Source organism: Stenella coeruleoalba (genome assembly GCF_951394435.1).
Source record: "Stenella coeruleoalba genome assembly, chromosome: 8".
In the NCBI taxonomy this organism is placed as follows: Eukaryota; Metazoa; Chordata; class Mammalia; order Artiodactyla; family Delphinidae; genus Stenella; species Stenella coeruleoalba.
In genome coordinates, this window is record NC_137154.1 from 7,457,793 (window position 1) to 7,479,022 (window position 21,230).

Genomic DNA, 21,230 nt, shown 5'->3' on the forward strand with positions numbered 1-21,230 from the left:
AAATCTGTTTCCTTATCTGTAAAATGGTGACAATAATCTCCACCTTAGAGGTTGCTGTGGGGGTTGAATGAGATAGCGGAAGGTTAAGCGTTTTGTAAAATGCAAATGTTTTCACTTAATCGTTTCTAGAGATGCGTACTGGGCTCACACTAAATATGACTCTGAAAAGCTTCTTGCGAAGTTTAATGGGACACTGTCCCTTTAAATCCTCGCCAACTACCTCAAGTACTAGTCGGACGAGTCAGCACATGCGCATTCCTCAGAGGGGCTGGCACCTCAAGCAACAGCCTTCCCGGAGCCCGTAGGAGAGAGGTTAAAGGTCCTCCCACACAGAATTTATACGCAAGCGTAAATTAATATTGGGAGCCCTATATCTTACCGAGAGCCCAGTCCCTTTTTCGCGCCTGAAGGCTCCGCCCCCGCGGCCAATCAGTAGGCCTTGCCCTTTGCAGTGACCAATGGCAGTGAGCGTGGGGGCGTGGTCAGGCGTCCGGGGGTGCGGCCTGGCGCTAAGAGAAGCGGCGGGGTGAGCCGGGGGCTCTAGTGAACAGCGCAACCGGACGGGGAACGCCGGCGGCCGGCGAGGGGAGGCGGCCCGGGCCCGGCAGTCTCCGAGATGTCACGATGGCTATGGCCGTGGTCGAACTGTGTGAAAGAGCGGGTCTGCCGCTACTTGCTGCACCACTACTTGGGTCACTTCTTCCAGGAGCACCTCAGCCTGGACCAGCTCAGCCTCGATCTGTACAAGGGCAGCGTTGTCCTGCGGGATATACACCTGGAGATCTGGGTGAGGATCCAGGCCCGAGCCCTGGAAGGGTCGGACTGGGGGGCGCAGCATCCTGAGTCTCCCTGCGAAAGGGTCGGACTAGGGGACCAGGCACCGGAGTGGAGAGGCCTTGGGCGTCCGGCCCTTTCCAGGGGTCAGCTGATCGCTTCCAGAGCCAGAAGCTGGACAGAAGGGGCCCCTGCCTCTACTTCACAGGAGGAGAAACTGAAGCTGGGGAGCAGGATGTCACTTGTCTGGAGAATGCCAGAATTAGTGTATCAAATTGGGGGCCTGAGCTGAGCGTGGTGCCAAGGGGCTAAGGAGAGGGTGAGGAGGAACCTCGGAAACTAGGGGGCTCTGGTGGGACCAGGCCAGGGAAGTGACAGTTGGGGCACACAGCTGGTTAGGGAAGTCTGGCAGGGGTCCAGGGCCCTGCTCTGGGCACCTGTGGGAAAGGTGCCCTGACCTCCTGACCCCACGACCCTGGCTCGGTGGGTGGCGTTCGTCTCCGGATATGGATGTCAACAACCGCGTCAGCACCCCTGTTGATCAACACGTTGTGTGACTGCCACCGCTGCCTACTTCCTGCTTTTAGGAGAGTGGGATGGACTGAATGGGTGTTTGGGGAGGAGCTTGGGCATCAGCATCCCCACCTAGAGGAAAGCCCTTGAGGAAAGGTGGAGAGATCTGGCCTTAGGCAGAGAGGAGAGAGATGCTGGGGAAGCAAAGAGGAATAAGCTCTGGGTCAGAGACCTGCGGCTGGGGGCAGTGAGGAGCTGTGTCTCACGGTTCAGCTGACCTGGGAAGTTGCAAAGGAGCCACCAGTTAGGGGCGCCAGACCAGGGCTGGCACTGGGTCAACCCTCCAGTCCAGAGCAACAGGGGTGGGCATGGGGACAGGGGCTTCGCAGTTTTCTGGGGGAGCAGACAGGGTGCCTGGCCTCAATACAGTCTGGGCAGGAGAAACTGGGCTTTAGGGTAGACCAGGTCTTCCTGAGCAAACGTGGGGCAGGCGGAAAGCCCTGAGCCCAGACTTGTGGCACCTCTTGCCTGTGAATCCCAGTGCGGGAGACCTTTTCTGACCTCTGACTTCAGCCTCTTAGGCTGGCCCAGACCTCTAGGCTGCCTTTCTATACTTCCACCCGCCCTGCCCTCTGGTTGGGGATTTGAATTGGCTCCTAGCTAGGCTGCTTTCCTGCCCGGCCTCCAGGGAGGAGTTGGGCCCTGGTGGAATGCAAGTGCTTTCCCAATATGCCCGCCCTTCTCCAGGCTGCCACGCCTGCAGCCTCTCCCTTGCAGACCCCCAAAGAAGCCAAGTGCCTGGGTCTCAGTCTCTGTTCCCATAGTACACTGGGTGACTAGGCTAGTCCCTTCTCTTTAGGCCTCAAGTTTCCCCATCTGTGGATCTGTAGGTGAGGAATTTGCACGCGATGTCTGTGGGCCCTCTAGCTCTGCCGCGTATTTCATTCGCGGATCCAACAGGTGTTCACTGAGGCCCTCTCTGGGTGGCACCACACAGAGCACCTGGAGTCACACAGAGAAGGCAGGTGGGCTCCTGCCCTCAGGGAGCTTCCAGACTGGTGGGGGGGCTGCTCCCCTATTTGTCACCAGGGGCTCTAGCCTTGTGCCTCGGAGAGAGTACAGCTACCCCAAGTGTTTGGAGTTGGGGGGCCCCCTCCAGCTCAGGTCAGCCCCCTGCCTGCCTCTCCTGGACACTCCCCTTAATCCACGCTCGCCCAGGTAAATGTGGGCTGCTGCTCTCTCTGCCAGGCCTTTGCATGTGCTGTGCCCATGCCTGAAACCCTGCCTTCCATCCCCTCTGCCTGGCTCCCTCCTCTTTGTCCTTCAGCTCTGCCCTCCTCTGGTTTGAAAGACTGGGCACGTTGGACTGTACGGTAATAGGGCGGGCCAAGAGTAGGGATCAGTTGAGCCAAGAGTAGGGATCGGTTGAGCAAAGGTAGGATCTTGTAGGTAGCATGTGGACGGACAGGGGGAGTGAGGGTGCTCTCCGAGGTGGAACAGCCGGGCAAGGAGTGCAGCAGCCAGCGAGATGGCTAGGTTTGGGGCTTCCCTGAGCTGGCTTTGTCTCCTGCCTGCTCCCAGTCTGTGAATGAGGTGCTGGAGTCCATGGAGTCGCCACTGGAGCTGGTGGAAGGCTTCGTGGGCTCTATCGAGGTGGCCGTGCCCTGGGCCGCGCTGCTCACCGACCACTGCACCGTGCACGTGTCAGGCCTCCAGCTCACCTTACAGCCCCACCAGGGCCCGGGTGAGGACAGAGCAAAACTGGGGCGGGGGTAGGGGTGGGGGTGCGGGAGAAGGCGGTGCGAGTGGGCCTGGACACCCAGGAGCCGACTGGGCCTGCCGGCCCTGAGACCCTCTTCCTACCTGCAGGGCCGGGGGCTGCCGACTCACAGAGCTGGGCCTCGTGCATGACCACGAGCATGCAGCTGGCCCAGGAGTGCCTGCGGGATGGGCTGCCCGAGCCCTCTGAACCACCACAGCCCCTGGAAGGACTGGAGATGTTTGCCCAGACGATTGAGACTGGTGAGCAGGCCCCGCCCGGCCACTGTCGCCCCTCCGTGGCCCGCAGGGCAAAGGCCTCAGACAGCACCCTGCCGCCTGACAGGGAAGCTCTGTCTGGCCCTTGCTGCCTGCCTGACCTGAGACCCCTCCCCACCTCTCAGTACTGCGAAGGATCAAGGTGACCTTCCTGGACACTGTCGTGAGGGTAGAGCACCCGCCCGGTGCTGGGGAGCGTGGCGTGGCCGTGGAAGCCCACGTGCAAAGGTAGGGGCGGGCTGAGCGGGGGCGCTGGCGTGAGGGAGAGGGGGAGCGAGGGGCTGCTGAGTGGCCCTGGCCCCACCTGCACCCCCAGCCTGGGCTCCTGGGAAGTGTCAGGGCAAGTCTGGGTGGGCCTGGGCTGTGGCCAGGGCAGCGGGCGGCGAACTGTGTTGTGAGCCCGGAGTGGTGTCCCGGGGCCAAGTGGTAGAGGCCTAGGGTAGCTGGGCCCCCGGGGTCAGGTGACACGCTGAGGGTCTGGGGAGCAATGGCCATGGAGGTCCAGGATGGCCTGGCTATGATGGGACGGCTCCGCAGGCCAGACTTCACTAACCCCAGACTCCTAGAACAGAATGCTGTGTGGGGAGAGGGCGGCCTGGGCAGGAGCTGATCCTACACTCCCCAGACTAGAGTACTGCGACGAGGCCGTGCGAGACCCAAGCCAGGCACCGCCCGTGGACGTGCACCAGCCCCCTGCCTTCCTCCACAAGCTGCTGCAGCTGGCGGGGGTCCGCCTGCACTTCGAGGAGCTCCGCCCACAGGTGGGCCGACTCTGGTCCGACCGTCTCTTTCTCCTTCTAATCCCTGTCCTCTCTGGCCCTTGACCCATCTTTCCCTCTCCATCCCTTCTGACCGTCTTTGGCTGCATCTTTTCAACCCCTCCCCTCCCATGTCTTCTTGTCTCCCAGGAAGGACCCCCAGAGCCTCCCTTGCAGATTGGCAGCTGCTCAGGGTGCCTGGAGCTGACGGTGAAATTGAAGCAAAATGAGGCCTTCCCAGGCCCCAAGGTGGGTCTCCAGGCCCCTGGGGAGGAGGGATTATGCCCCATCTCAGAATCCTCCTCAGCAATGCTGATCTTCCCTGGGACAGAGCGGGGTCGTTGAGTGGGGGAAATTACTGCCTTCTAGGCAAGTGGAGAAACTGAGGCTCAGAGTGGTCAAGTTGGAGCCAGGGTCACACAGCTAGTTGGTGGCAGAGCTTAGCCTGGCGACCGGCGTCCTACCTCCTCAGGGTGAGGGCACGTGGGTGGCGGCAGTGGCTGGTGTAGGCTCCATGGTTGCTTCCTCCACCCCCAGCTGGAGGTGTGTGGGCAGCTGGGCTCCCTGCACCTGCTCCTGACCCCACGGCAGCTCCAGCAGCTTCAGGAACTGCTTGGCGCACTGAGCCTTGCAGGTGAGACCTCTGGGCGGTCCAGGGAGTGGGATGGCTGGGAAGGCACCGGCTAGACTGGACTGACACAAGGAGTTGTTCTCCCCCGTAGACCCCGAGGGCCTGGTCGACAAGCTGAACAAGAGCCGCCCACTAGGTGCTGACGATCTGTGGCTGATTGAACAGGATCTGAATCAGCAGCTGCAGGCGGGGACCGTAGCTGAGCCCCTCAGCTCAGACCCCCTTTCGAACCCCCTTGTCAACTTGGAGAGCACTGGTGGGTGTGGAGCCAGAGCCAGCAATGGGCGGGGTGTCTACTGTGGGCGCAGGAGTCAGGGGGCCGAGCCCGGCTGCCTCTGACCCCCTTCCCCTGGCCCACAGACCTCTTCTTCTCCATGGCGGGCCTCACCAGCAGCGTGGCCTCGGCCCTGTCTGAGCTCTCCCTCTCCGATGTAGACCTGGGCGCCTCTGTGCACAGCAACATGGCCTCCTGCCGGCTCTCTGCTCAGGGCCCCCCAACCGGTGAGTTCTCCAGGGGCAGGAAGAGCTGGAAGAAGGCTTGGTGCCGGTGTCATCTTTGCTACGTGCATGTGGGAGGCCTCCAGCGCTGCCTGGAGGTCCACCGTTGGTGACTTGGTTCCGTGGGAAACGCTCAGGGGAGGTGGCGGTGCGATGGACAGAACCTGGGTTTTGGAGTTAGAGACCTTGGGCCGAGCACTTAAACTCAGTTTCCCCTTCCATAAAAAAGGGATGAGATCTGACCCTGCCAGGCTGCACGTTTGAGCTGATGTTTATTGAGAGATCGCACGTGTCAGGTAGTAAGTGCTTCGTCACCTCCAGTTCTTCCAGCTTCCTTGAGCGGGTTGAGTTGAGCTTGGACTCAGTGTCTGGCATAATAAGGCTTCACGTCACCCCTGCCTGGCCAAGCCCCTGGCCAGAGTCACGATCCAGCTAGGCCAGGGCTTCTGGCCCCTAGGCCACTGTCTGACTGTCACTTTACCTGGGATGCCTATGAGCTCTGGGGAGCCTCTGGTGAAGCCTTTGTCCTCTCAGGCAAGACAGCCCCTGCACCCCCCTCGAACACCCTGCGCCCCGACTCGCTGCTGAAGATGACCTTGGGGGGTGTGACCCTGACCTTGCTTCAGACATCTGCCCCGTCTTCCGGACCACCTGACCTCACCACCCACTTTTTTGCGGAGTTCGATGCCACCAAGGATGGGTCCTTTGGCTCCCATGACTTCTGCCATCTCCGACCGCGCTTCCAGAGGGCCTGTCCCTGTAGCCACGTCCGGTACAAGCCCGAGGCGGGCCTGAACTAGAGGGGACTCCCTGAGCCCCTGAAGCCCACCTTCTGATGCCCAGCTTCTTCCCGTAGGCTAACGGGTGCCGCTGTGCAGCTTTCCTGGGAGCTAAGGACAAGCAGGGGCCGGCGGGTTACCAGCACGGAAGTGCACTTCGGGCAGCTCGAGGTGCTGGAGTGTCTGTGGCCCAGGGGCACTCCGGAGCCCGAGTACACAGAGGTGAGGGCTGAGAGCCAGTGTGTGCACGGCAGGGCCTAGAGGTGAGGGTGGGCTTGGGGGCTCGGCCTGACCCTGTCGTCTTCCCTGTCCCGTCCCAGGTCCTGAGCTTCCCCAGCAGCCTGCGGTCCCAGGCCTCAGCTCAGCCTTGTGCTCACCTGCACCACACGCAGACCCTGCGCCGGCTGCCCAAGGTAACCCGCCCTGCTCCAGGCCCAGGGGCCCTTGGCTGTTTCCCACGGTGTATTGCCCCCCACCGGCCTCCCCTGGTGCCTCCCTGCTCCCACCCTCCACCCGCCTTACCTGTGCTCAAACCAGAGCACACCTCCCCATCCCGGAGCCCTCGAGTACTTCCGGGCCATACACATGCCACTCTCTTAGCCCCTCTCCTGGCTCATCTTGGCAAACCCCTGCCAGCCTCCAGGGCTGGAGGTGGTAAGTATTGGGTGGTTCTCGTTAAACGGGCATGGTTGTCTGCCCCGAGCAGGCGGTGAAGGTCCCCTGGGTTCCTCACCCAAGCTCTTCTCCTTACAGCTTTGGGGGGCTCTGTGTCCTTTCTGTTTTTGCTCAAGGGGAACCCTGCCCATCCTGCCCTCACCCACCCCACAGCCCTCGCTGACCTGAGCACCCTCACCCTCAGAGCCGGCCCCGGCGCCCAACTGCCTGCCATTGTCACTCAGAACTGGCCCTGGACCTGGCCGACTTCCAGGCAGATGTGGAGCTGGGGGCCCTGGACCGGCTCGCTGCCCTGCTGTACCAGGCCACCACACCCCCTCCCGAGCAGCCGGCTGGCCTGCTGGTAAGAGGCGCAGCCAGGGTGGAGGGCAGGCCGTGGGCCCTCTGGCTCTCGGCCACAGTTGGGTGGGGGCGGGGGGGCTAGCAGCAGCTCTGACTCCCCCCTCCCACAGACAGAGCCCCCGCCAGCAGCTGAGCAGCATGCGGTGGTGCGGCTCTCGGCACCCCGGGCCACACTGCAGCTGCGCTTCCCCATTGCTGACCTGCGGCCTGAGCGGGACCCCTGGGTGGGCGGGGCCGTGCGGGCCGAGCAGCTGCGCCTGGAGCTGACTGAGCCCCAGTTCCGGTCAGAGCTGAGCAGTGGGCCTGGCCCCCCAGCCCCCACCCGCCTGGAACTCACCTGCTCCGACCTCCATGGTAAGAGCCCCCCCAGGAGACAACCCCTTGGGCAGGGGGCTCAGGCCTCTAGGAGAGGTGGGCTTGGGGCCACGGAAGGGGCTGGGTCACGACGGGGGCAGACCCTGGTCCAGACCTCATCTGCTTCGTGAGGCACCAGCATTGGGTATCCCAGGGCTCCTCTGGGCAGCGGGCAGAGTGGGCCGCTTATCCCTGGGCCGCTGCAGACTGTGGGCGCGAGGGAGGGCACGGGTCTGTACACAATAAAACACAGCTGTCATGGGGGTGCTCCCACTGACCCACCTGGCCTTGAGGAAGAAATGGGGAAAGGTGGCAGTGACAACCCCCCGTCCCTCCCCATCCCGTCCAGTCACCTACGAAGACGGAGAGAAGCCACCTGTCCCCTGCCTGCGGGTCTCCAAAGCCCTGGATCCCAAGAGCCCTGGGCACAAGTACTTCCTGCCCCAGTAAGTTGGGGCTCTGGGAGGAGCAGACAGGAGGGGAGGGCTTTGCTACTGAGGGCAGTGGGAGGCCACTTGGGACCAGGGGCTGGGGGGCCCTGCAGGCCAGTGACAGGCCTGTGCCCTGGCAGGGTAGTGGTGACCCTGAACCCCCAGCTCGGCGCACAGTGGGAAGTGACCCCGGAGAAGGGAGAGGAGCTGGAGTTGTCGGCCGAGAATCTGTGCGAGCTTCGGGAGCCTGAGCCCTCCCCCTTCTCCTCCAAAAGGACCATGTACGAGACGGAAGAGGTGAGGTCCAAGGCCTTCTGGGTCTCACGGGAGCCACTTGGTGGCTCTGGGTCAGGGGGACAAGACCACATGGGGCACCAGAAAATGTGAACCAGCACCAGTGAGAATTTCATTTCTTCCATTGTCTCTGGTCAGTGGGGAGTCTCAGGGGGCCCAAGAGTGAGGGCAGCGCCTGGGGGACACGGGCCCTCGATGGGGAAGATCATGACCTGTCCCATCAGCCATTTATCAGCAGGGTACATTTGGGCCTCAGGATCCTCTTCTCTGAAGGTGATGAGGGTTGAGTGAGAGGTAGTTAGGGGCCTGGCCTCTGGGCCAAACGACCTGGGTTCGAATCCAGCCTCTGCCACTCAGTGGCTGTGTCATCTGGGGAAGTTGTCTAACCTCTTGGAGAGTTACCTACAGATGAGTTTCCTCACCTGGAAAGTGGGTATAATGACCTGTCTCATGGGCCTGTCGTGAGGATGAGGGGTTAACCTGAACGAGGCCCTTGGAGCAGGGTTTGCCTGCAGTCAGCGCCTCAGACAAGACGGCTGTCCTACATCCCAGCAGAGAAGGGCTCATGTGGATGAATGAATGAATGATAGGAGTTCAGGAAGCAGACCTGGGTCAGATTCTAAGGCCGGCAGCAGGCCCTGACATCTCTCGCATCCCCTTCCCTGCTCCCACACCTAGATGGTGATTCCTGGAGACCCTGAGGAAATGAGGAACTTTCAGAGCCGGGCCCTGGCGCTGTCCCGCTGCAGCGTGGAAGTGGTCCTGCCTGGCGCCCACGTCTTCCTGCCCAGCAAGGAGGTCTACGAGAGCCTCTACAACAGGTGGCGACGTGGGCAGGGCAGGGGGTGGCAAGGGGCTGGGCCGGGCCTCCCTCACCGCCGTGGTCCAACTGCCCTTTCAGGATCAACAACGACCTGCTCATGTGGGAGCCCGCGGACCTGCTTCCCACCCCCGCGCCTGCCACTCGCCCCTCTGGCTTCCCAGATGCCTCGGGCTTCTGGCACGACAGCTTCAAGATGTGCAAGTCTGCCTTCAAGCTGGGTAGGAGGGGCGCCCTGGTGGGGCCCTGGGGCCGGGGCCGCCCTCCCAGGTCTCCTTCCCACTCGGCTCCTTGATCTCCCCCCAGACTCGGACTCGGACGACGAGGACACCCACTTCTCAGCGGGGGCATCAGGCACCCCCCAGCGCCTTGCCCCTGAGTCCCAGAGCCCTCGCTCCCAGAGTACCTTCTCTACACTGGTGACGGTGCTAAAGGGTCGGATCACGGCCCACTGTGAGACCAAGGTGAGCACAGCCCAGGGGAGGTGAGCCCCTGACTCCAGAGCCCCCACTGGCAGGAGAACAAGGCCGGTGTGAGCAGCTCCAAGTGGGGAATGTGGGAGACAGAGGCCCCACCGGGGGCCGAGTGCGGCCTGTCCAGCCAGTAGCACCCACCCGCCACCCACTGACCCACCCATGCCCCCCAACCCATCCCATCACGCCCCGTCAGCCGCTTACTAGCACCTGCTGTACGTACGGTACTATGCCAGGGGCCCGAATGGACACCATCTGATGCTCGGAGATAGACAGGGCAGGGATGACCCTTCCCCTCTGGCAAAAGAGAAGGTGCTGCTCCGGACCTCCCGCGCTCTGGGTAGGGGCTGAAGCCGACGCTAGTCAGGCCCGGGCTCCAAGAGGCGCCCTCCGCCCTGAGGGTGTGGGGGCTGCTGAGTGTAGCTGGTGAGGCTGAGCCACACGCTGCCTGCAGGACGAGTGCGGGAAGCGGCTGGAGGCCACGCATGGGGAGCTGGTGCTGGACGTGGAGCAAGGCACCATCTTCAGCGTCTGCCAGTACCGAGGCCAGCCGGGACTCGGCTACTTCTGCCTGGAAGCTGAAAAGGCGACACTGTACCACCGAGGTGTGAGGGCTGGCGGCCAGTCGCCGTGGGGTCTCTAGGGTACATGGGGAGGGGTGCTCCTTCGGGAGGGACATGTGCCCTGGATGGAGTGGGTGACCAGCCAGCTTGGCAGGGGGCTCACCAGATGCCTCCTCAGCGGCTGTGGATGACTACCTGCTGCCCAGTCGCCTGGAGCTGCCCACCTTTGCTCCTCCGGCCCAGCTGGCCCGAACCATCTACCCATCGGAGGAAGGGATGACTGAGCAAGGAGGCGTGGGCCGCAAAGGCCAGGGCCGGGGCCCCCACATGCTGTCCACCGCGGTGCGCATCCAACTGGACCCTCACAGGAACGTCAAGGTACAGCCACGCCTGCTTCTGGCCCACCTGTTTGGCCAGGGCCATTGCCTCCCTGGTGCCTGGAACGCTGGGCTGCCGCCATGCTGACTGTGCCCTGCCCCCAGGAGTTCCTGGTGACACTGCGGCTGCACAGAGCCACCCTGCGCCACCACATGGCCCTGCCGGAGCAGAGCTGGCACTCCCAGGTGAGGGAGGGTCGCGTGGGGGGCGTGGGCTGGGCCAGAGCTGACCTTGGACTGAAGCCGACTTCTGGGTGGAGCCCCTGGGCAAGGGTGTGACAGACAGCTGATGGGCAGCAACTGGAGAGCTGTGCTGGGGTTGGGGGGCTTGAGGAAGAAAGAGGCCCCCTCCTCCCCTGTCCCTTTCACTCTGGCCCCCAAAGCTGTTGGAGTTCTTAGATGTCCTGGATGACCCAGTGCTGGGCTACCTGCCTCCAACGGTCATTACCATCCTACACGTACACCTGTTCTCCTGTGCCGTGGACTACAGGTACCCCGGCTCAGGGGGCTGGGGGCCAGGGGCTGGGGCCCCTGTGTAAGGAGCCTGCCCCAACCCAAATGTGGCCCACCCCTCCAGGCCCCTCTACCTCCCTGTACGTGTCCTTGTCACTGCTGAGACCTTCACCCTCTCCAGCAACATCGTCATGGACACCTCTACCTTCCTGCTCAGGTATGCGGCTCCCCCACCCGAGCTCCCCGTCCATCCCACCCCAAGTTGGCTGCAGCTGCCACTCCCCCAGGGTCCTGTGTACCTGCTGTATATCCTCAGGTCAGTCTGAGCCTTTCTGGACATTTAGGTGATCCCTCCCCGGGGAACAAGATTGGGTTTCACCTTCCCAGAGTCAGTCAGGCCTTCAAATCAGAGCCTTAAAGGTGTTTGAGCTCTCTGACCTGATCACCTCACTTCTGGTGGTTGTCCTTAGGCTAGAAGGATAAGAAAGGTAGAATATAAGGCCTCTGTAGTATAATTCAAAATAGTCAAAACTTGTAAACAACTTAAATGCCCCCAAATTATGACCTCAGTCAGTAAACATGGCCCACTCAACCATTAAAGTCAAATTTAAGAATAACATTGACAAATATGGGGAAATGCCATAGTACAATATTTATATATAGATATAAAACTATATTTTTTTTTCTTTTCTTTTTTAAGATTTTTGGGGGTGTGTTTGTATGCATCTCTGTGTGGCTTCATAGAAAAGACAGGGTGGAGATGTATAGCTGTCCCTTGGTATCCCACAGGGGATTGGTTCCAGGACCCCTCGTGGATACCAAAATCCAGGGGCGCTCAAGTCACATATAAAAGGGTGCAATATTTGCATATAACCCATGCACATCCTCCCATATGTATATATTTTTAATTAATTTATTTATTTTTGGCTGCGTTGGGTCTTCGTTGCTGTACGCGGGCTTTCTCTGGTTGTGGCGAGCAGGGGGCTACTCTTTGTGGTGCCCTTCTCATTGCAGTGGCTTCTCTTGTTGCGGAGCACGGGCTCTAGGCGCACGGGCTTCATTAGTTGTGGCACGTGGGCTCAGTAGCTGTGGCTCACGGGCTCTAGAGTGTAGGCTCAGTAGTTGTGGCACACAGGCTTAGTTGCTCCGCAGCATGTGGGATCTTCCTGGACCCGTGTTCACTGCATTGGCAGGCGGATTCTTAACCACTGCGCCAGCAGGGAAGTCCCTCCCATGTACTTCAAATCGTCTCTAGATCGCTTAATAATACCCAACACAATGTATTGCTATGTAAGTAGTTACCAGCGCATGACAAATTCAAGTTTTGCTTTTGGGAACTTTCTGGATTTTTAAAAAAATATTTTGATCCGCGGTTGGTTGAATCCTCAGAAGCAGAACCTGCAGATATGGAGGGCTGACCGTATAAGGTGCTTTTGTCAGAATTCGGGATTAACTATATTTTTTAAATATTTGAAAGGAGCTTATGTTAGGTTGCCATTAAAATAAGGACTTATTTTAAAAGAACAATGCAGGCTGTAGGGGGAAAACAGGACATTTCCCTCCCAGGGCTGCTATGAGGCCCAGGTGAGGTGGAGAAGCTGGAAGTTTTTGGAGAAAGAGAAATGCTGCCCGGTTGCCTCGAGTGCCTGTTGTCTGGGCCTGTGGTACAAGACTCCAGGCCCAGTCTCCCCACTGTACAGACAAGAACACCGAGGCCAGAGAAGACCCAGCACTAGTCTTCTCTTGTGGGCTTGGGACCCCCTGTTGGTGCCCCCGCTGCCCGTCTCTATGAGCGAGCACCACCCCTGCCAGCTCCTTCGGAGCTGCCGCCTGCAGTGGCTCCCGGCCCTTCTCAGCCCCATTCCCCCCCAGGTTCATCCTCGACGACTCCGCCTTGTACCTGTCCGACAAGTGTGACATGGAGACCCTGGATCTGCGGCGAGGTGGGCAGGGCCTGGACTGGGCTCCCTCCCGTCTGAGGGGCTGTGGCCCCCGGCCATACCCAGAGCAGCCCGCTGTCCTCACCCAGCTGCTGGCCAGGTCCTCAGCGCCCACGCACACGTGCACGCACACAAGGGCTGCACCCAGACAAACCCTAGATTCTCGCAGCGGGGCCGGGGCCTGGGTAGGAGGAGGCAACGGGAGCCTCTCCTGCCTCTGCCTCAGATTATGTCTGTGTCTTGGACGTCGACCTTCTGGAGCTCGTGATCAAAACCTGGAAGGGGAGCACTGAGGACAAACTGGTGAGTGTGGCTGTCGCCCAGGGTCCCCCAGAGCCAGAGCAGGGACCGGGGCAAGGGAGCCTTCGGGGGATCACTTTTCCCCACGCACCATCTCTTTGTTTCTGCTCCCTGGGCCCGGGCTCAGGTCCCAGTCACTGACAGCCCTTCCCTGTGGTTATTGGTCCTCCTGGGAAGGGCCAGACCTTTGGTGGACATCCCTCCCTATGAACCCTGCCAGCAGAGGGCAGCTGTAGCCACGAAAAAGCAGGGCCTCAGGAGTCAGCCTTTCTGGGTCTCCAGTGTCCTTATCTGTAAAAGGGAGATCCCAGGCCCCGCCTCACTGGAGATGGCGCTCAGAGTCCCTCACCCGGGAGTGCACTCTTGCTTCCTCAGGCGGCCCTGGGCGAAGCCCCTTTTACTCTCTAGGCTCAGTTTGCCCATGTGTTCAAAGGGTAGTTGGCTGACCGCCCCAGGGGAGACCTGGCCCAGTCCTGTCTAAGTCTGGTGGGGCTAGAACCCAGGCTGATACCCGCCCCCAACCCCGCAGAGCCAGCCACTCTTCGAGCTGCGCTGCTCCAACAATGTGATGCACGTGCATAGCTGTGCTGACTCCTGTGCCCTGCTGGTCAACCTGCTCCAGTATGTGATGAGTGAGGGCGACCTGCACCCCCCTCCCCGGCCCCCCAGCCCCACGGAGATCGCTGGCCAGAAGGTACAGGTGAGGCCTGGCCGTACAGGCCACCAGAGCCCTGCCCAGCCCCCTCCCCGCCATGGCCGCCAGGGACCTGGTGATGGGGGAGCCCTGGGGCCCCCCTCCCTCCTGACACGCATTCACCAGTCCTCCCCTGCCTGGCGCAGCTCTCGGAGAGCCCTGCCTCCCTGCCCTCATGCCCCCCAGTGGAGACAGCCCTCATCAACCAGCGGGACCTGACCGACGCCCTCCTGGACACGGAGCGCAGCCTGCGGGAGCTGGCCCAGGCTTCAGGTGGGCTCAGGCTGCTTTGCGGCCAGCAGACACAATCAGACACCCACATCGGGCATCGCCCTAAGCCAGCCTCTTTCTCCCCCACAGGGAGCCCCTTCTTTCAGGCCTCTCCAGTGTCAGTCTACCTATTCCCAGGTGAACGGAGTGGGGCCCAGCCCCCCTCGCCCCTGGTTGGGGCCCCCACTGGCAGCTTGGGGCCCCACTCAGAGGCCAAAGAAGAGGAGAAGGAAGAGGAGGGGGATGGAGACACTCTGGACAGCGATGAGTTTTGCATCCTTGACGCTCCTGGCCTGGGCATATTGGTGTGTGGTGGGCAGGCTGGGCAGGGGCCTGGAAGAGGGTGGCTCAGTTCTAGGCCCTTCTAGAGCTCCCACTGTGAGAGAGGCAGGAGGTGGTCAGTATCAGTGGGGAAGTGGGGTTGGGTCCCTGGGGAGGCAGCCCTCACTCTGGGCTTTGAAGGAGTTGACGGATTTCCAGAGGAAGTGACAAGGCATGGAGTCCTGGGCAGAGGGACTGGGACATTCAAGAGTAGGGGGGGGGCTCCCCTGGTGGCGCAGTGGTTGAGAGTCCACCTGCCGATGCAGGGGACACGGGTTCATGCCCCAGTCCGGGAGGATACCACATGCCGCGGAGCGGCTGGGCCCGTGAGCCATGGCTGCTGGGCCAGCGCATCCGGAGCCTGTGCTCCGCAACGGGAGAGGCCACAGCAGTGAGAGGCCCGCGTACCGCAAAATAAATAAATAAATAAATAAGAGTAGGGAGGGATAGGAGCAGGGCAGGTAGCGGGAGAATGAGGAGAACCACCTGGCTGCAACGGTGCTGGCCTCCTGGCCCCCAAGTGCCAGTGGGAATGACGTCCAGACTCACTGTCACACGCAAGCCAGACCTGACAGGGCCGACAGGAGCAAGGGGCACTCAGGCTCCTCAGGATAATTGCCCGTGAGAATCATCTTTTGTGAAAAAAGGGAGAGAGATGCGAGGATGAGGGATAAACAGGTGGCCTGGACTGGGGAAAGCTTCTGTGGCCTATATGTTCACTTGGCCTCCTTCCTGCAGCCCCAAGATGGGGAGCCTGTGGTGACACAGCTGCATCCAGACCCCATCATAGTGCAGGACGGGCACTTCTCACAGCCGCTGGGCAGCACAGACCTGCTGCGGGCACCTGCCCACTTCCCAGTGCCCAGCAGTCGTGTGGTGCTGCGTGAGGTCTCCCTCGTCTGGCACCTCTATGGGGGCCGAGACTTTGGCCCCCATCCCGGACACAGGTGAGAAGGAGAGGGCGCAGGTGGCAGCTGTGGCAGTGGGGCCCCCAGGAGATGAGGCCCGGGCTGGGGTCCAGTTCTGACCCTCAGCAGCTGGTAACCTTGAGCCAGATCCTCACCTTCTGGCCTTATTAACTCTTCCTCTTCCCTTGCCCCGCCTACCTCCCAGGAGAGGGTCTCTTGCCCCAGGCTGAAAGTCCTGCTGTGATGGGAGGGAATGAGGAAAGGGGCTTCCCCTGAGGCAGCGTGTCCCTTGTTCCTCTTCCCAGGGCAAGAGCAGGCCTCGCAGGCCCCAGGAGCTCCCCTTCTCGCTGCTCCGGCCCCAACCGGCCCCAGAACTCCTGGCGTGCGCAGGGGGGCAGTGGCCGGCAGCACCACGTCCTCATGGAGATCCAGCTCAGCAAGGTGAGGCCAGCCGGGGTGGGGCGCCGGGACAGGCCCTCGTGTCCCTGCTGCTCAGCTAGCGCTCACTCCACGGGAACTCCTGCGGGCCCCTGCTCCTGTACTAGGTCAGCTGCTGCCATGCTGTTCCAGATGCTGGATGTAGCGATGAGCAAAGCAGACAGAAACCCTGCCTTCCTGTCCCTTGTATCATAGTGGAGGGAGCCCAGTAAGCCTATATATATACAGACGCTCAGATGTGATAAACACTCAGGGAACGTAAACAGAGGGGGCACAGGGAGTGCTGGGGAGGGCCGGAAAGCCCTCGTGAAAATGTGCCGTTTTGCACAAAGATGTGAGGCCACAGTGAGCCAGGGAGAGGTTTTCAGGCAGAGGGCACAGCGTGAAGGCCGCAAGCTGGGAGCATCCCTCGCGTGTCCCGGGAGCAGCAAGGAGGCCAGCGAGACTGCAGCTGAGGAGGGAGGAGGGCAGTAGGAGGCGAGGCCGGAGATCCAACCCAGACCAGGCCGCGTAAGGCCCTGTAGACCACGGATGGTTTTGGTTTTTACTAGAGGGACGGTGGAAAGAACCACGGGCTGGGCTGCTGGACTGAATGTGCGTGAGGGAGAGAGCAGGCCGGGCTGACCTGAGAAATTGTGCAGGTCAAGTGCCGCTTACTGAGAGTGAGCCCACACAGACCCACTCCCTGAGCTGGTAAGGGCGCTTGTGCTGAGAGGACTCGGGGATGTGCTTCAGAGTGGTGGCCGGGGCTCCTCGGGCACCCGACGGGCCGGGGAGCCAGTGCCAGCGCCGGGTGAGGGGGAGACAAGGCTGGGGCGAGAACCCGCCGGTGAGGGAGGCTTTGACCTGTCAGGGGCAGGAGAGAGGCCAGTGTACTCCAGGTCAAGGGCAAGGGCCGAAAGCGGGCTTTGGAGGGGGAAGCACGGCCTCGCCAGGCCACAGTGAGGAGTTTGCAGGGCGCCAGGTGGGTGGGCAAACGCTTTACAAAGATCCCTCTGGGTGGGTGGAGAGGGGCTGGAGGGGACGAGCAGGGGGGCCGGGCAGGGGATGGGTGACGGCAGCTCCGAGACCAGGTGCAGCTGTGGCGGTGACAGAAGTGCGGTGGGACTGGAGAGATGTTCTCAGGAAGCAAAACTGACAGCTGTGGTGATAGAGAGATTGCAGCGGGAGGACCGAACCAACGTTTGCACTTAGGGTCATAGGGGGACAGGTGCCACTCGGGTGACGGGAAGGCTGGGAGATCGGGGGCAGGTGGATTCTCGGGAGGCAGTCAGGGTTCATCGTGGCCGTGGGGCGTCTGAAGTGCCTGTGGCACGGCTGTGTGGAGGCGTCCAGGTGGCAGCCGCTGTAGGACTGAGATTGGGCTGGGAGAGGAGGGGCCTGGGGTGAGCCCCCTTCGCTGTGCAGCCCTGCCTGCCGCTCAGGCCTCTGTCCGCCCCGCAGGTAAGCTTCCAGCATGAGGTGTACCCGGCAGAGCCAGGCCCCGTAGCCCCCGGCGAGGAGCCCGAGGAGCAGCCGCTGTCCCGCCAGGTGTTCATCGTGCAGGAGCTCGAGGTCCGAGACCGGCTGGCCTCCTCCCAGATCAACAAATTCCTGTATTTACACACGAGTGAGCGGATGCCACGGCGCACCCACTCCAACATGGTACAGGCCTTCCGCGCGGTCCACCCTGAGCAGGGCACACGCGTGCTCGCGCGCACACACGTGCATGTACACATACAGACCCCGGGTGTCTGTGAGCCTGGGAGGGGGGCGGGGCCCAGGCGGGCTTAGCTGAGGGAACAGCATGTGCAGGACCAACTGGGGGAGCAGTGGGGGCCAGGGGCCTGAGCTCACCCTCTGCCTTCAGCTCAAGATCAAAGCGCTGCACGTGGCCCCCGTGACCAACCTGGGTGGGCCCGAGTGCTGTCTCCGCGTCTCACTGCTGCCCCTGCGGCTCAACGTGGATCAGGTGAGTGGGCTGCGTGGGGGCAGAGCCTGAGGTGAGCCCACTGCCTCCAGGCCTCTGAAGCTGGCCTGCTCCTTCCCCCGGCAGGATGCTCTACTCTTCCTCAGGGATTTCTTCACCAGCCTGGCGGCCAGCATCAACCCTGTGGTCCCGGCGGAGACCTCCGCTGAAGGTGAGCAGCTGGGCAGGGAGGGGAGGGTCCGGGCCTCCTGCCTCACAGCCATGCCTGGGCCCATCCCTGGTCTGTCCCCCGCCTCTCCTCCAGCTCACCCTGAGACCCCAGTCCAGCCCAGCGGCCCCCAGGAAGGGCAACCCGAGGGTGTGGAGACCACCAGCTCCCAGGAGGCCGCAGGCGGTAGACACGGCGCCTCCCCTGCTGAGCAGCAGCCCATCTACTTCAGGTAGGGCCTTGGGCTGGGGGCCCCGGGCCAGGCTGCAGGGATCAGGCCAGTGACCACAGGACCCCTTTCCCCACTCCCCACCCAGGGAGTTCCGCTTCACGTCCGAGGTGCCCATCTGGCTGGATTACCACGGCAAGCACGTCACCATGGACCAGGTGGTAAGCGGGCTGTCAGGTCCCCATTCTGCCCAGGTGTGGCCCGCTCTTTGGAGGCCAGGGGGCCAGGGCTGTGTCCAGGCACCGTCGGCTACCGTCAGCCTCTAGTGGCTCCTGTGAGCTGGCCGGGTCCCTGGGTCCCATCACGTAAACTCCAACCTCTCCTCCCTCCCCAGGGCACTTTCGCAGGCCTCCTCATAGGCCTGGCCCAGCTCAACTGCTCCGAGCTAAAGCTAAAGCGCCTGTGTTGCCGGCATGGGTGAGCCTCCAGGCCTCTCTCAGGGCCCTTTCTCTGTTCCTGGCTGTGGCCTTGGCCAAGACATCACCCCTCTGGGACCTCAGTTTTGCTCTGTGAAATGGCCACAGTCAATCCCTCCGTACGGGGCTGGGTGGAGCCGTGGGGAGTGTTGGGGTGCCTTGGGTCCTCCTGGCCCTGTGACCCCTCAGCGTGTGGCTCTGCCCCACCCCACCCTCCTCTTCTCTCCCCTTCCTAGGCTCCTGGGTGTGGACAAGGTGCTGGGCTATGCTCTCAACGAGTGGCTGCAGGATATCCGAAAGAACCAGTTGCCTGGCTTGCTGGGGGGCGTGGGCCCCATGCACTCTGTTGTCCAGCTCTGTGAGTATCTGACTTTGGGGGCTCTTGAAAATGCCATACTCTTGGGCAGCCTAGAAGCCGCTACTGGGAATAGGTGGAAGAGTTCCCACAGCAGGGTAGGTGGGGGCAGCCTTGGGCATCTCTGACCACCCCGTCCCCCAGTCCAAGGGTTCCGGGACCTGCTGTGGCTGCCCATCGAGCAGTACAGGAAGGATGGGCGCCTCATGCGGGGGCTGCAGCGGGGGGCTGCCTCCTTCGGCTCATCCACAGCTTCAGCCGCCTTAGAACTCAGCAACCGGCTGGTGCAGGCTATCCAGGTGAGTGGGCCTCCAGCGTCCAGGCCATGCAGGGGCCCAGTTCCATCCCCAAAGCTCTACCGAGGGTAGGCCACCTGGGAATGTGGTATCTTTCGAGGAACAGTCACGGAGAAAAGAGGCCGACTGACTGCCTTCGGGCCCACCGTGGCTCCCATGTGGGAGGGTGAGTGCCCCCAGGCTTTAGAGCCCACTGGGTCTCTGGTCATGGCTGTGTCCTGAAGGGGAGGGAAGGGGGCTGGCTCTGTTTACCGACAAAGAAACAGGCCCAGAGACTGGCCCTGGTTCAGTCAGGCCTCACGCTTCGCCAGGCCCAGACAGGAAGGCAGGGGTTATCCTGTGAGCAGTTGCAGTTGAGTGCCCTGGGTTCTGGAGCAGAGGGGGCCGACAGGCAGGTGTTTGTGGTCAGTCCTAGGAGGCGAAGGCGTTTGTGGCCAGTCCTCAGAGGTGAGGAGTGAGCTTGCAGATGCACTGGGGGGTGGGGGCAGGGTCTCTAGAGAGGAGGCTGGAGGGATCAGCAGGCATCTGAGGGCCACCCCCAAGGCATTAGCTGGGGTGTAGGACAGCCAGGTGAGGAGGTTGGGGGGGAGGGGGTGACACTGGGGGCGAGAGAACAGAGGAACCAGCGGGCAGAGGGTCACACTCAGTGATGGCTTAGTGATCTGTGGGGATGGGTCAGGGGAACCCAGGCTTCCGCCAGGGCCGCCCCTGGAGCTGGCAAGGAGCAGGAGGAGGAAGGTCGTGCGCTGAGCTCGGGCTGCATCTGTGGCACCCACAGGCGGGCAGGGTGCCGGGTGTGGTGGTCAACAGGAGAGGGGTGGGTCCAGAGGACATTAGAAGAGTCCCCTCAGGAGGCATGCAGTCCACCTGCAGCCCCCTGGCCTGGGTGGTGGGAGCTTGGCAGGACCCCAGGAGCAGCACAGTGAAGCATGGATGCGGGGAACGCAGGGTTTGGGGGGGTGGGCTCCCACCCGGTCGTAGGTGCTTAGGCCCCCTCTCCTCATCTGGTGCCCGCCGTGCTCCCCCAGGCCACAGCCGAGACGGTGTATGACATCCTGTCCCCGGCAGCGCCCATCTCGCGCTCCCTGCAGGACAAGCGCTCTGTGCGAAGGCTGCGGAAGGGCCAGCAGCCGGCCGACCTTCGGGAGGGCGTGGCCAAGGCCTACGACACAGTTCGAGAGGTAACGAGGCCCAGCCCTGCTCCCATTCCTTCCCCATCCTCCCCCACCCCGGCCCTCCCCCAGAGACCCCGGCACTGACCTCCAACCTCCGCAGGGCATCCTGGACACAGCTCAGACCATCTGCGAGGTGGCGTCTCGGGGCCATGAACAGAAGGGGCTGACAGGCGCTGTGGGGGGCGTGATCCGCCAGCTGCCCCCAACGGTGGTGAAGCCCCTCATCCTAGCCACAGAGGCCACGTCCAGCCTTCTGGGGGGGATGCGCAACCAGATCCTCCCTGATGCGCACAAGGACCACGCTCTCAAGTGGCGTTTGGACGAGGCCCGGGACTGAGCCCCAGGCGCCCGGGACCCCAGGGCGCGGCCTGCCCACCCCGCCCAGCCCGCCCAGTGGCACTTGCTCCCGCGCCTCCCAAGAGCTGGGGCCCACAGCTGGACGGGCCAGGCCTTCAGGGGAGGGACTGGGAAGGACCCTGATTGGCGCACCCACTGCCAATCGCTGTGAGAGTGGAGCCTCCCTGCCTGGGCCCTCGGCCCTGCCTCTGCGCTTTTCCTCTGGAGAGAAAGGACGCTGCCCCCACCCCACCCCACCCCCGGGCCCACACTGCTGCCTTGTTCCAGGGTGGAGGCTCTTGGATCAGCCAAGCGTTTTTCTGTGTCTCGGGGGGAGACGGGGGAATGGACACCTCGTGGTTCAATGTATTTTTAAGCTCCTTGAGTGTGTGGGTCAGTGTCTGCATGCCGTGGAATAAACTGCCCACCGCCAGCCCCCCCATCCTGTGTACCTGCACTGCCCAGCCTCAGCCTTGACCGTGACTCGCCCATCCCCACCTCTGCACCCAGCACCTCCCCTGTCACCACCAGAGGTTGCCACAGCCTCTCCGCCCACTCAGCAGGTTAACAGTCCACCACCACCCTACCCACCGCTCCTACCTACCCAGTCACCTGCCCACCTCTGCGCTCCTTCCCTCGGCTCCCCTGCCGCTACGCCGGGGG

At 62.3% G+C, this 21,230-nt stretch overlaps 1 protein-coding gene across 2 annotated transcripts; it reads left to right on the forward strand.

Moving 5' to 3' along the window:
* The first annotated feature begins 278 nt into the window (after window positions 1–278).
* ATG2A (autophagy related 2A) lies at window positions 279–20,944 on the forward strand. 2 transcript variants are annotated; one of them, XM_079929244.1, is made up of 41 exons: window positions 279–787; window positions 2,869–3,031; window positions 3,157–3,309; window positions 3,450–3,552; window positions 3,950–4,085; window positions 4,233–4,331; window positions 4,620–4,716; window positions 4,805–4,969; window positions 5,074–5,214; window positions 5,746–5,983; window positions 6,068–6,212; window positions 6,311–6,403; window positions 6,850–7,008; window positions 7,118–7,361; window positions 7,711–7,807; window positions 7,933–8,089; window positions 8,765–8,907; window positions 8,988–9,127; window positions 9,213–9,370; window positions 9,834–9,984; window positions 10,121–10,320; window positions 10,425–10,505; window positions 10,703–10,809; window positions 10,897–10,989; window positions 12,645–12,715; window positions 12,939–13,015; window positions 13,542–13,712; window positions 13,853–13,979; window positions 14,067–14,281; window positions 15,036–15,244; window positions 15,511–15,646; window positions 17,087–17,287; window positions 17,493–17,594; window positions 17,679–17,763; window positions 17,857–17,992; window positions 18,078–18,150; window positions 18,324–18,406; window positions 18,642–18,763; window positions 18,905–19,059; window positions 20,085–20,237; window positions 20,332–20,944. In XM_079929244.1, the coding sequence occupies exons 1-41, from the start codon at window positions 617–619 to the stop codon at window positions 20,566–20,568; spliced, it is 5,787 nt and encodes a 1,928-aa protein (XP_079785370.1). In that variant the 5' UTR covers window positions 279–616; the 3' UTR covers window positions 20,569–20,944. The 2 variants fall into 2 exon arrangements, with proteins under 2 accessions (XP_079785370.1, XP_079785369.1); XM_079929243.1 differs by having other exon boundaries at window positions 13,853–14,281.
* The last annotated feature ends 286 nt before the right edge of the window (window positions 20,945–21,230 follow it).